At 42.5% G+C, this 14,996-nt stretch overlaps 1 protein-coding gene across 1 annotated transcript in view; it reads left to right on the forward strand.

Moving 5' to 3' along the window:
• Positions 1 to 14,996, forward strand: part of LOC103367412 (growth factor receptor-bound protein 10-like) — a 51,697-nt gene that overhangs the window by 16,299 nt on the left and 20,402 nt on the right. The window contains exons 4-5 of the mRNA XM_008295431.1: positions 3,522 to 3,771; positions 6,746 to 6,869. Coding sequence (XP_008293653.1) covers positions 3,522 to 3,771; positions 6,746 to 6,869 — 374 coding nt within the window. The remainder of the gene's footprint in view (positions 1 to 3,521; positions 3,772 to 6,745; positions 6,870 to 14,996) is intronic.

Here is a 14,996-nt window from a genome sequence, read left to right on the forward strand (position 1 = left end):
GGGTGTTTCTGTCTCTGCCTTTGTGAAGCGCTATGAGATGACTTGTTGTTGTAAATATATATATATGCGCTATACAAATAAAATCGAATTGAATTAAGCTAGAGGATCTTCTCATAAGCACACACTAAATATTGTGCTGCTACTTTTCTTTGCCTTGAGAGAGACATATTTCATATTTCTGCTCTGTTCAGAGAAATATAGATTTGCGACTGGTCACAAATGAGATGAGTTCATTATTCAAGTAACTCCCACAGAGCCATCTTGAGCCGGAGCTAGTACCATCCTCACCAGCACTCACAATCATCAAAGATCTTGAAGTATTTTAAGGAGAGAAATCCCCCTAAATGGGGCACTTAGGTGCAACTCAAACAATGAGTAAAATACATTTTCACTTTTACTATTAGATCTAATAACTCTGGACTAATTACAGATGTACGGTTTATAAACTGTAGCAATTTAATGGATGTGGTTTCCATTTGTGCTGTCATTACGTTTGAACAGGCGCCATTGTGTAGATGGCTAAGTGTTGTTTAAAATAACTGGCAAGTTTTAGTTGAACTGTTGAGCTAGCTGGCAGAATATCAGAGGAAGATATGAGAGTTGATACACGTTCATACACCAATGGCGATAGAGCTGCCATGCAAGGTGCCTGTCAGCCACTGGGAGCAACTTTGGGTTTAGTGTCTTGCCCGAGGACACTTCGACTGGGGAGGGGGATCGAACTGCCAATCTTGTGATTTGAAGACAACCTGCTCTACCACCTGAGCCACTAAAGAGAGTAGTCCGTGCATAATGATTCATTCATAATAACATTATCTCCTCCTTTCATGGCAGCCTGACACCACCATTCCTGTATTTGATACACAGAAGAGTGTACTTACAGAAAGATTTATTGTCATCAGCTGCCACATTCAGGGCAGAGTGTTGTCACCACCCATCAGACCTTGTTATAGTTTGTGTACGGTGTATCAAATTATATCGGTCACAGACCAACTCTCTCACGTCTATAGAGAGTATTAAATTCAAATGTTGGTCTTTGTATGTAGAAATATTTTGCCTATCACTGTGGCTGCTGCCCCCATGGTGACCCTGAAGCCACCAGAATTATTACCAGGTTTAATCTTTACCTTCTTCGCCAACATAGTTTTACTGTTTTAGCGTGTAAATGTTTTCAAACTAGCACAAAGAAGGCACAGAGATGCTGATGGGAGGATCATTATATCTGCAGATATTTAGTCAGGAAGTGTTGGACAGACTTAAACCCAATGATGGTGCTACTGCAGTAAAATCTAAGAGGGCAGCGTAGCCATTACATGAAATAAGACATGATCCCTGCTACAACATTTCATGGTAATCCATCTTAAAGACATTGAGATGCTTCAGTCTGGACCAAAGTAATGGAACAACCAACAGACTCGTGTTGCTCTCTCCAGACAAGCACAAATGTTAAGTCTGTGTGAAAAGTATTGGTACTTTTCCTGAATCTCACATTACAGGATTTCTAGATATTTCCATCCGTGTGTAATAGGCCGATTTTAGACAGGACGTTTTAACAGGTCATGGTAGGAAAACAAAGGTGCGAATAATAAAACAGACTACACGTCAAATGTTTGCACTGTGATGTAGCAGGCCTCCAGTGTATTGCAGCTTTACATAATAACTACCGTCCTTATGTGTTCTTGTTCTTTTCTGAGTGTGTGTGTGTGTGTGTGTCCCTTCTTTGTGCCTCCCGCCACCCACCCGCCTCACCCATGTCCCACTCATGAACCCCAGCATCACATGACCCTGTGTCCCAGACTGTCCTTTCTGTTTGTGTGCATATGTGTGTACACGAGTGTCACGCATACCTCTTTGTGATCTGACATGAGCGACTCCTGCTGTTTTTGGTGCAGCTGCTTCTTTTCCACTCTCAGCGTGTACGTTCACTGTGTGTGTGCGCGCGCATGTTTGTGTACATGCAGTTCAATGCAATGCTTTTTCTTTTAATTCGCTTGTATAATTACAAGCACATGCTCATCAGCCCTGCATAGAGAACATGCTGTCCTATCCTCGACTGCGTGTACATGCACGTGTGTGTCTGTGTGTATCTGTGTATGTGTGTGTGTTTGTGTGTAGGTGTGTTTGTGTGCGTGTGTGTAGGTGTGTTTGTGTGTGTTTTGGTGTCCTACTTTGTCTTGATCATTTGGCCACCATGTGCCATGAACAGGCTGGTTAACGTTCCCCGAGTGCTGTAATTTCTTCCTACAGGAATGTCAGGAATTCTGTGTGTGGTGTTGGGGTGGGACTTACACAGGACCAAAGGCCTTTGGACACACACATACACACACACATTGAGACTGCACTTGTGAGGACCTAGCCTAATCAGAGAGATTTCTTTCCCACTATTTCACTCTTCTTCTCAAGCCTACAGTGCAGATTAGCACTGACTTTAGACTTGGAAAATATTTAGCTGTAAGTACGGAAAATGGTAAGTTGTGAGTAGTGTCTGCAAGTTCATCTCTGTTTGTCCCTGAAGGACTGGAAGGCAGTTTTGCAATATGAAGTGCTTGGAGAAGTCTACAGATTCAACACTGAAGGGAAAAAAATGAACAGCAGGTCCTCAAAGCTCTGAGGGTCGCTCACAGTAGGCCTGTCATGTACAGGACCTACTTCAGTTAATTAGTAGCAGCTCGAGTTAAAAAGATAAGCATTAACAACTGACCTGCAAAAGCATCTCGAGAGACTCCTTTACACTGGTTGTGTTTAGTTAGCAGGTTTCACATAGTCTGACCAAAGGCAAGCCAGTAAGTTGATGTACTACATAGGCACTGGATGAAATCCAAGCCAAAGACAACCCCAACAGCAGGAAGCAGCTCTCAGGCTTAAAAAAAACTTTTACTGGTGACAATGTTCAATTACAACTAGTAAAGTTGCTGGTGAGAACAATGCGACATTGTCTCTGTGTGGACAGTAGGAGTCCTACAAAAGCTGCTGAGCTGGTGATCAGTAAAGCAAAGAACAGATTGAAGTTTGGTCAACCTTTATGGGCCGTGAAGCGAGGCTTTCACACAGGATTCCTTCAGCGATACTTTCTGACAAATTATCTTCAACAGTGTTTCCTCAGTCTGTGTTTAACTGCAGAAATACAGCAAAAGATCTATTTGTATGATTGTAGAAATCTCCAGAACCAGACGTCTTATTAAATCTTTCATATCAACTGCAAAGACTTCTCAGAGCAAACATGACTAACTGTGCCATCAGTCTGGTTCTTCTGCAGCTTTGTTTTATTCATCACTAAACTTGGCTGCTACAGTTAAACTGCACTGATTCACTTAAGTTTAATCTCATTTGCAGCGTTACGGGGGTCTATGACAGATGATTTTTAATGACTATCAGCTGGTTGTATATGGCAGCAAACATCCACTAGGGGTCCCCTTGTGGACGTTTGCTGCCCTGCAACTTTCACTGCCACTCATTTCCTTCTCCCGCCTTTCTCCCCCTCCCTCCCTCCGTCCCATCCCACCACCCGCCTGCTCCAACAGACGACGATGTGGACCTGGAGCAGCTGGTGAACGACATGAACTCCTCCATGGAGAGTGTGTACTCCACACAGGCAGACACGGCCCTCCTCCTCAACAATGGCCACGCTCCTCCCCACCACCATCACCACGTACAGGCTGCCTACCTGGGACAAAACCAGGCTCACCGTCGTCACACCCCGCCCCTGCATCCTTCTTCCCCCTCCAGGGAAAGGCTGAGACACTCTCAGCCCATGCACATCCAGGCTGTCAGGTAAACACACACAACCTGGCCCTCGATGTTGATCTTGCTGGCTTATGTTCAAGATAAAGACAGCTGGAAGTACTGTGCTTGCAGAAATGAAAATATGTATAAAGATAAGCGCGTATAGCCCAAGAAAGAACACTCTGTTTTTGCTCTCCTCTTTTTTTTTCGGCTGTGTTTTTATGTGGATCGGGCAAGCAGTCTGCTTCCAGTTGGCTCTACCCCCATTTTCCCTACTGCATTTGAGGTTATACGCACATATATATCAGACAGGAGAATAATTAACTATTACGCAGATTCATGAATCTACACATCTTAACAGTGTAGATGAAGAAAATTGGATTGATCAGAGGTGAGTGATTAATTACATTATAAAGGTTTTTAATGTTATCGTCTACAGCAGTTAACGTTTTAAGATGGTCACCAGTTTCCTAAATTGTCAAGCAAGGACAGGCTGAAACATCAAATCAGCCCTGGAGTTTGGCCCACACTTGCTGACCAACACATTTGCCGCATGAACACTAAAACCATCCCTGGCAGGGTTGTCTTAATACCCTGATTTTACCTTCCAGTATTCTACGAGCTAATACATCCGTGGAGTAATGTCTCCAGTGCAGTAATGCCGCGAATAGCAGTAAAAGCTCTGTTTCCTTTGGTGTGTACTGTTTCTTTCTAATTACGCTATAAGACTCATGCAGACATCAACATATTTGAATGGAGTCTTTAGACAGTAATTAACTTCCATCTAGCCACGCAGACCTCTCTCCCTTCATAACAACGAATGCAATATCTTACTTTCCTTCATATAATGAATTCTGACAGTTTTTGTTTATTAGTTTAGCATTTGGTAGCTACTGTGAGGGATAAATTGACCAACATTAACACACAGCCAAAGGTAGTGAATCCCTATTTGCCACCTTCCCCTCAGATGTTGTCAACTGTAACATGTTTCTGATCCCCATCCTTACTTTATTTGAATACTGTCAAGTATGTAAATTTTTGCACAGTGCTTACAGTCTTCCTCTGTAACCCCAAAGGATTTCAAACAAACCAATCAAGATGTGGAGATCTGCAACCCTAATTCAGCAGGTTTAGCAACTTTTTTTTTTCATATTCTAACCGTTTTCACAAAGTAATTGGATAAACTAATGTAATTATGAATGTAAGGATTATGAAGCCTTTGCAAACAATGACTTCCTGAAGTCTTGAACCCATAGACATCACCACATGTCTCTGTTTACTCCCTTTGCCAGGCCTTTACTGCAGTCACCTTCAGTTACGGCTTGTTTGTGGATCTTTCTTCAGTTTTGTCTTCGATACGTGAAAAGCAGCTCAGCTGGGTAAAGTTCACGTGTCTGACTCGGCCATTTAAGGACATTCTATTTCTTTGCCATAAGAAGCTCTTGGATTGCTTTTGCGGTGCGTTTGGGGTCATTATCCAGCTGCACTGTGAAGCGCATTTGGCTGAATCTGAGCAGAAAGTACAGCTCTATACACTTCAGAAACCATCCTGCTACTTCTATCAGCAGTCACATCATCAATAAACACCAGTGACCCAGTTGTATTGGCAGCCATACATGCCCATGACATAACATTGCCTCCATGTTTGACAGATGATGTGGTTTGCTTTGGATTATGAACCCTTCCTTTCCTGCTCCAAACTCTTCACTTCCCATCATTCTGAGTTCATCTGGTTTCATCTTTCCAACGAATCTTGTTCCAGAACTGTTCCAGGCTGTTTTAAATGTTTCCTAGTAAAGTCTCATCTGGCCTCTCTGTTCTTGAGTGTTACCAGTGGTTTGCAACTTGAGGTAAACACTCTGTATTTACATACATGAAGGCGTCTCTTGATTGTAGACTTCCTCCTCGAGAGTGTTCTTGACTTGGCTAGATTTTGTGAAGGGGTTTTTCTTCACCAAGGAAAGAATTCTGCAGTCATCTACTTCAGTTGTCTTTGCCGGTCTTCCAGGCCTTTGGGTGTTGCTGAACGCGCCAGTGCATTCTTTCTTTTTAAGAATGAACCAAGTTGTTTATCTGGCCACTCCTAAAGTGTCTGCTGTCTGTCTGAGAAGTCTGTTTTGTGTTTTCAGCCTAATGATGGCCTCCTTCACTTGCACTGACACCTTATTGGACTGCTATTGAGAACACGAACAGCTAACAAATGCAAATGTATCACTTGGGATCAACTCCAGACCTTTGATCTCTTTAATTCATTGTGATATAAATAGAAAACTGGCCACACCTGGTCATGAAACTGCTTATCAGTTAGCTTCTTTTGAGCCTGTGAAAATGGAGAGACTAAACCAAAAAGCTGTATTTTGAAACTTGTAATGTAATATTTTTGTTAAACCCCTTGATGAACACATTGATTACCTCATTTCACATCCATTGTGGAAAAAAAATGTGTCACTATACAAAAAAACCTATGGACCTAATTGTATATTCCAGGATGCAATTCACCTCTTTCCTGTTGTGTTGGAGAATGGAGAATATCTCAAAAGGTGTAAGGTCTGAGCATATAAGCATAACAAAGCAACTGGAAAAAGTTAGTAAGGTAATCATGACACCACACATCCTTGCTGTTACTGAATGATACTTAGGCCAGCAGTCTTCAGCAGGTCTTACTTTAACAGAATGTCCAGACTACTAATGGGACGCTATTATGAAGTGCCACTATCTAAACTCACAGGATTCACCTGAAGGTTTGAGCCTCTTCTTCTTCTGCTAATCTGCATCTATACATTACATTACTTGGAATTTAAATAATCATCCAGTAAAGTAAGTTTAAATCATAGTTTTATCGATGAGTAGCTCTCTTTCTTAGCCAACACGCCAGTAATGTTTTCTTTAACAAAGGTCAGAGTTAAAATTGACCTAAACCTTTCCATACCCAAATGATGCCCATGTTCATATATATATACACATGTTGCCTTTTGCTGTTGAGCTGAGGTGGTGACATGAATGTGTGTGTCTCCCTCTGCAGGTGCCTGAGGGAAGAGCAGCACTTGCGTCCAGCCTCCCTGCCAGCCATCCCCAACCCTTTCCCTGAGCTCTGCAGCCCAGCGGGATCCCCCATTCTCAGCCCCATACAGACCTCCGACAACCACGTAAGCACACCTGCACTAACACACACTCGCTGAATCTGTACAGCTGACTAGAAGAGGCAGGTCTGCTGTTCAAGTATCGGAAGGGCCGTGGCTGAGTGACCACCTTTCAGTTCTGTTATAGGCCTAACACAACGTCACTGACTTCCTTGCACATTTTAAGTTAAATAATTTAGTTGTCGTTAACTGTGACTGAGATAAATGTTAAACTCCTTGGTGTACTTTTGCGGTGCTTCCATTGACCTCAATCGTGAGAGAGGGGGTTATGTGTGCATACTTCATATGTGCATTTGTTTTGAAACCAGCTGACTCGTCTGTTGTGTTCAGGTCAGAGCAGCATGTGTTGACTTTGGCTGCGTACGGCTTTTCCTTCCATTACACAACAGCTCACCCCGGGTTATCTGGCCGTGTGCGTGTTGTCGGAGAATCGTCATTATCAATCACAATTACACGCACATGCAGACATGTGACAGCCGTGTTTTGCTGTGGAAGGAGTTGAGCAGTGTCTCCAGGATGCTGCAGACAGAGTGCAGACTTCCGTGGCAGAGCTGGGAATACGGCTGGGAACGTCTACAGGTCGGATCTCTCTGAACCTTCTGAATCCGTCTGCTGGCTCCGGCAAGACAGGCGCCCATTTCCGGTTCACACGCTTCAACCCTGGCTCTTAGCGTCACTCTGTGTGTGTGTGTGTGTGTGTGTGTGTGTGTGTGTGTGTGTCACAGCCTTGCCCTTCCTTCCCTCTGTAGAGCCTCCTGTCCCAGGAATGTTCCATCCTTCTCAAAGATGTTTTCAGGATGCCCACCCTGAACAATAAAAGTTATTTTTGATGCTTGCTCACTCACTCCCTCCACATCAACACACACACACATTATTACACACACACACAGAAACACACACAGGTGGCATTATTCAGTTCACACGCACGCAAAAGCATGGGACAAGGCAAAGCAGTATTTTTGCATTTCACTGACATCATCTCACAAGGTCTGGAGTCAGAGAGCAAGTTTGCAGTTTGGACAAAGGATCTTTTGTGTGTGTTTGTGAGAGCTGACTAAATGCTGCCTCATGTCTCTTTCCCAGATCGTCTTCATTTTGTCCTCCGTTTTGTTCATTTAAACATTGTCATGTGTATCTAAAAAGACCAATAATGAGTCAATACCTGTTGCATTTTCATTTTGTTGTAATTAGACAGTTGTAACTTCAGTTTTGGTATTATATTTAGAGGCCTGGCTGCATCTTCCTCCTTCTTTACTCTATTTTTATGGCATGTAACCACGTTGGAGCAGGTAGGACATTCTTAAAGACTGTTTAAAGGCAAAAAAAAATAAACAAAACAGGAAGATGGTAGGATTTTTCTAAGGTGAACAGTGATAAAACTTGTCTTGGAAGAAGAAGGCATGTGGAAAAATCACCTCAAACATTCCATTGTGTTCCTCATTGTCAGCAAAAGAGAAAAACATGTTGGCAGAAGAAACAGAGCTGTGAGACAGATAAATGTGTCACTGGAGGTGATGTGATCAAAGGAAATGAAAATATGCCATGCAAGGACACGTCTCCACCGTAATCATAGTTAACATTGATTAATTTCTGTGGCAATGACGCATGAATGCTTAAAATGCTGTGTGTAGCAACTGCATTCGCATGATTCCAGGGATGCAAGTTTGCACAGACAGTCATGGTTCCAATAACAATGTGTTTTATTGACTTTTGCTGTACCTGTAAGGTTCTTCTTAACACCTCACCACCACCACCACCGTTTAAGTGGACTGCCATGAATGCTGTGAATACTTGAATACATACGAGGTGTGTCAGAAAAGTTCCAGGGCTGGTGTCACAAAAGATATATTTCAAAGTTGTCCCCTTCAGACGATCAACCAGCACCTCTACAAAGAGATCCTGCAGCGTTTGCTTCATTCAGTGCGTGAGAAGAGGCGAGAATTGTGGCAGGACAAGTCATGGCTGCTTCACCATGACAACGTTCCTGCTCACAATGCCCTGAGCATCCAACAGTTCCTGGCTGAGAAGAACATCGCCGTGCTGGAGCAACCTCCCTACTCACCCCACCTGGCTCCATGGGATTGTTTCCTCTTCCCCAAGCTCAAGGGGGTCATCAAGGGGACCTGTTTTAAAGTCGTGGATGACATCAAGACGGCTGGGACGATGGAGCTGCGGAGAATCCTGGAAGAATCCGTCCAGGAGTGCATGGCAGCGTGGCAGAGAAGGCTGGGAAAGTGGTTAGACTCCAGGAGGATTACTTTGAAGGATAAAACCTGTAGTTTGTAGTTTGGATTTGAAATATATCTTCTGTGACACCAGTCCTGAAACTTTTCTGACACAACTCGTGAAGCCTTTTGACTAAATACCTGCAAAATTAATGACATTTATGTTTTGTACCAATTACTGTAGTTTCTGCTCTTGAACATGCTAAAACATGGAACTAAGAGAGAGAATATGGTAACATTACATGCTAACATTGGCATGTTGTCATGTGAGAGCGGTAGGCGGTAGCTTCAAGCAGCACTGTGCCTACATATAGTTTCACAGAGCTTCTAGGGCTATAGGGCTGCTACAGAATATTTTTGTCAGCTAAAATCGTACCTGCTCTTAAATCAATTTATTGGTTGTGGGAGGAAAAAAATCTGCAGGTCATCTGTAGATGAAGATCTGAGTCTACCTGCTAGTCTTTTTAGTCTAAATGTATTGAAAATAAATTTAAAAAGCTAGAATTTGCAGCTTAATAAATCATTTTAGCCTGGTTAATTTATACTGAAATGATAACAAGTGTCTTGGAGCAGACCAGCGTGCAACAGCGCATACTCATGTGATTTCTGAAAATGAAACTATTACAGTTGGTGATGCCAGCACAATAGCTATTAAGGAATACATCAGCAGACCAGTAAGCCTGCTGTTTCTAGATGATCCACCACATTGATTGTTGAGCTGTTAGATGCAAACTCATGTTTGCAAAGTCTTCACTTGACTTTTTGGCCATCTGCTTTAACCAGTGGCAGCCACACTGACGTCTTGTTTTTAATGGTGTCGATTAGTTTGAAGCTGACTCTGAGTAAACGTTCATTCATTAAATAAGCTAGACCCTGCAGTCTCCATTAGGTTGGACCAGTACAAAATTGTGAAAACAAGGTGTTCACAGATAGTCTGTTCCTCCTGCAACTGAAAATAATGGATAATTCCTGGACGGCTATTGATGCAACACTCTTCTTCTTAAGAAAATAACACTGGTGATTGTGAGAATTTGGTAAGATGTGAGCATACTGACCAGCAAGTTGACCAGTCCTCCATAGCCCTAGTTTTGACTGCATCTGACTAAACCGGCCCCATTTTTAACTAGGCTCTTTAGGTGGATGCCTGTGGAACCATCATGTACTTAAACATACTCTAATGCTTAAAACAAGCTGTGGCGAGCCTTCAGCTGATTGAGTGAAACCATCACTGATCAATTCACTTAAGCAAGACCGGCGACAGACTGGCTACGACATGGCCTTTTTCTCCAGCCATGCTATGTTGCGTAATGTCATGTGGAAGCGAACAGGATGGCTAGTGAAGTTTGTGTAGATGTTGGCGTACATGTATGCATGGATTAGTGAAGGTCAGTTTAATTATGTAGTCTGAGGAGCGTTGAGAATGGCTTACACAACAATGCAGACAGGACTGTCAGATGTGCCGTGCGTTGGTCTGCAGACATAGTTGCATTGTATTTGCATTGGCATGGCTTTATCATAGGATCTCTCTCCCTCCAGCTGTGGAGTTGGAATCTGAACATTCTTCAATAAGCTTCAGTCTTTCTCAGAGGGATACACAGCTTACATTATGAGCCAGTAAAACTGTGTACGCGTGACATAACAGGTTTATAGCCTGCATTGCCTTTGATAACATACATGGATTTGTCCTCAGGATATCATGATCAGATAACATCGCTACATCACCGTCAGATTTTAGAAACAGGTTTGGGGGAATACCCATCTCATGATACACCTTATTTAACTCTAAATGGACTCTGGTAGTTGCTGAGGTCAAAGCTGGTTCAGCAGTCTGACTGAACTTAGTGGTAGAGTCTGGTAGTAGCCATTTCCCACGCACTTTGTTGAGTCTTACACCATACAGTTCAGTCATGTTCTCCCAGCTTTCACAAGGGTTTGGTCAGGTCTCGTCTGTCATCACTGGGCAAATGGGTTTTCTTTGGCACCATGACCGTGACTGTAACGCAACTCCTGCTTTTGTTTGTGGCCAGAGACGGCATTACCAACATCAGGGAGCCCCAGTGGTTAAAAAGACTGTCTCTCAGCCTCAAGCAAAGGTCTTGGGCTTCAAGCCCCATGTGTTGGCAAGTTTCCATACTGTTGAAGTAGCTTTGAGCAACACTGAACCTCTTCCAGCTTTGCTCTTTAACTGACCCTGACCTCTGACCTCCTCGTGGAAGGATGCAAGAGAAAAGGCTGATGTGATAAAGTCAGTTTCTCATGGCTTGTTATTCAGTGTGTGGTCTGATTACTGAAATATTTGATGCTTGTGAAATTTTACAAAAGTTAAATCAGATTATGTACAAAGAGGAAGCATACTTCGGTGCAGTCTTTCCTTTTTAACTATGCCAGTGGTAGAGCTCTAGGGATGGCAGTGTGGATTAATTGGGCAGCAATGTTGTTCCCCGACTCTGGTCCAGACTCAGCAACAAAATGTTTATAGCGATATTCATGGTTGTCAGAGAGTGAATTCTGATGACTTTGACCTCTCCAGACTCTTTATCTAGTTCCTAGTGTTCAGATTCATGACCAAATACTTGCAAAAACATTGAATAATGATATTCTCACTAACCTGAGCCATATTTAATGTAAACTGTGTTAATTAGTAAATGTCAGCATGGTGTTTCTATATTTGTATGAGAATAAAAACTATTTCCCCTGATGATCTCGGGACAAAAAAGGAATATAACACAGACAAGTTAGTGTGCTGCTGTTTCTGCCGTGTTGGCTGTTGAGTTTTTTGGCCGTCTGTTTTGACAAAAATGCAGCCACAATGATGACTTCAGTGACATGGTGTCAATTACTTTGGAACTGACTTCAGGTAAATAAGTCAGTCCTAGCAGTCTATATTAGGCTGGTGGAGATCAAAGTTGTGAAAATGTGGTGGTGTTCACAGGTTGTCTGTTCCTCCTGCTGCCATAAGTAATGGATTAATCATGTAGATACTTTTTTGCTTGTGAAAGTAACACTGGTGATTGGTTGGCCAGTGGTAATGTAGCAGATGAGAACATATCAGCCAACCTATTCACAATATTATATTATAAGACTTATTATAAATTCTAAAAAATAAATCTAAAAACAGTCTTTTAATACCGAGTCTGTATGTAGTCTTCTATGACATCGTGTTTTACTAACTGTAATGTTTTTCATGGTCTCACTCATGGTTAGTGGCTCCATAAAAGACAGTCATGCAAAATTCTCTGTGTAAATCAAGTATTATCTTTTTCATTGATCTATGGCTATTTGTACTGTAGCCATGTCATGAAAACTTATTTAAGACTAAAGCTCTGAGTCACACACTCTCTATTTAGGACCTCTACCTCCCCCTTTGTGTGGGGTCAGCTGATATACTTCTGCACGCAATGGTCTGCTGACCCACTGCAATCAGATAAAGTGCATGTGTGTATGCGTGTGTGTAAAAATGGCAGTGAAATGATATTGCTAGTGTGAATTGTGGTGTGAATGCGTATGACTGGATTGTTTGAGGTGGTGATCGGAGGGGCCGTAGGCGCAGAATTGCAGCCACGCCTCCTTCAGTCTGCCCCAGGGCAGCTGTGGCTACAATCAAAGCTACCACCACCAGAATGAATGTGTGTCAATGAATAACTGACAGTGTCTAGAAAAGCGCTATATAAATCTGATCAATTATTATTATTATTATTATTATTGCTATTATTAGAAAAGCACTAGGTCACAGTAGTATATTCTAGCGGAAATCCTCATGCTTTACTGTAAATTGAATCACTTAAGTGCGTAAGATTCAGCACAGTTAGGAGCATATGTCTTTGAGTGAATGTTTTAGCTGGTGTGTGTACTATGGAAATTTGCCGGACTTTTGACTTTCTGCCAGGCAGTAAATGTTTTGCATGCCGTAGCAATGTGATGACGCATCTCTGTAATTTCTCAGGGAACATATACTTGTCTGACACACACACTCACGCGTGAATGTGTTCTCTGAGGATTACGTGGGTCATTGCTGTCAAACCATACAGTGGATTCAGTTTTCACATAGAAACTAGAACCAGCTAAGAACTGATAGTTGGCAAATAACATCAAGATGAACTTCTCAGGAGTCACAGCGGGGAATCTTTCTCTGAACGACTTTTGTTCTGCTTTCCAACAACATTTGCATCCTTTCAGATAAAAAGTTCCGCGACTGTGTGCACATCCTTAGCATCGTAGATTCAACCACAAATGCAGCTGTAGTCTGAGCCATACATGCTTACTGTGACCCTTTGGGGCCACTGTACAGACAAACTCTTGGTTAAGTTCATTTTCTCCCAGTTTGAGAACCAAAAATTCAGACTGTCAACATCTGGAATGGACATCCACGTGTTTATTAATGTACACACAGTCATTGTTTTTTGGGACTTTACCAAACAAGATCAGTGATACTGTGCACGTGACCAAGCTCGGAGCAGACATTCATTTTGCTGTGGAATTGGGAAGAAGAGGTTTGCGTTTCCAGCTCAGACAAATTTGATAAAGGATGATGTGTGGATGGGATCTTTTCATGTAAGAAAAAAATCACTCTGTAAACTCTTCCATCAAACAAACTTTTAATATATATAGTAGGTTAAATTTGACTTACGTTCTGCTTTATTAGATTGATTACACCATCGCCCACATGACTTTATTTAGTTAAACCTACGGGCGATCGTTACACATGAAGGGATTCCTGGAACTGAGCATTAGATGCGCATCAGTCAGTGATTTTGACCGAGCCTGTGCACGCATACATGTGTGTCTCTGTGTGTAGGAGGGAGACCCTGCCGTGTCAGGGTTGGGTCGTGGGGAGGAGAGACACTCAGTGAGGTTTTGCGATGGCGCTCCTGTGAGGTGAAATTGAGTTTGGCCTGTCTGCAGAGCTAATCAGCTCTGTCTGGCCTGAAACCCGACCACTCACAGACATGAAAGACGGATCATGCTGTAATTGACCAGAGTGGGAGTCACCACCAACCTGCATTCAAATGCTGACATTAGTGATGGGTGTGTTAGTCTCCTACGGCAGCCTCCGCTGTCATTTGGAGGTTTTCTTACACCAGTATTAAAGTTTTGGAGGCAGGATAATGTAAGGATTTTCCTGCTTGTTTAGTTTTTGGAGTTATCCAGTCTATTTTGGAGTAAATGACAAGGTCACACCCCTTTGTAGTAAAATGAATGGCAAGTAACGTATTACATTGTCATGAAAAAATAATAACCTGTCTGCTTAATTATTCATTCATGACTAGGTTTTGAAATATTTTAGAAAATCTGCCAACTGGTGAGCAGCTTTACTTTGTTTTAGATCTTTGCAAACTGAATGTCTTTGGGTTTTCTATTGTTGGTTAGAACTCGGCTTGTGCACTGGAAATTATTTTAAATCAAATAATTAATCAAGAGAAAAAGTCGTCGGGTTATTTTTAGTTGCAGCCATGCAGTGTACACAAAGTCGCAGCCTTGCTCTTTGCACATTACGTTGATAAACCAAGGTAACTAGCATAATATACTATATATACATATTTTCACATCTATTTGCCACAGTGACCTAGAAATAATAAAACGTTCCAGACTGGAAAGAGCAGATCGTGTCCAGAGCTGAGTCAGGATTGCTTTTACAGTCTGTGGGTTGTGTTGCCGTTGAAGAGATGGGCTCTGGCTTAAAACAATCAGATCACTTGTGTGTCTGGGTGTGTCTGTGTTACCTTGTGCGTGAGTGTGTATATTTGGTGTGTGTGTGTGCGTATCGCCTGATAGGTTTAGGGGCCCATAAAGCTCTTGGTCAAGTGGGCCTGACCCTGGTGCAGATTATTGTGTTTGACCCCTGACCCTGTACATACTGTGCTTGCGTGCGTGATTGTGTCCGTGCATGTTTGTTGATGTGCACGCAGGT

The sequence above is a fragment of the Stegastes partitus genome, unplaced genomic scaffold (assembly GCF_000690725.1).
Source record: "Stegastes partitus isolate 25-593 unplaced genomic scaffold, Stegastes_partitus-1.0.2 Scaffold1046, whole genome shotgun sequence".
Classification (NCBI taxonomy): domain Eukaryota; kingdom Metazoa; phylum Chordata; class Actinopteri; family Pomacentridae; genus Stegastes; species Stegastes partitus.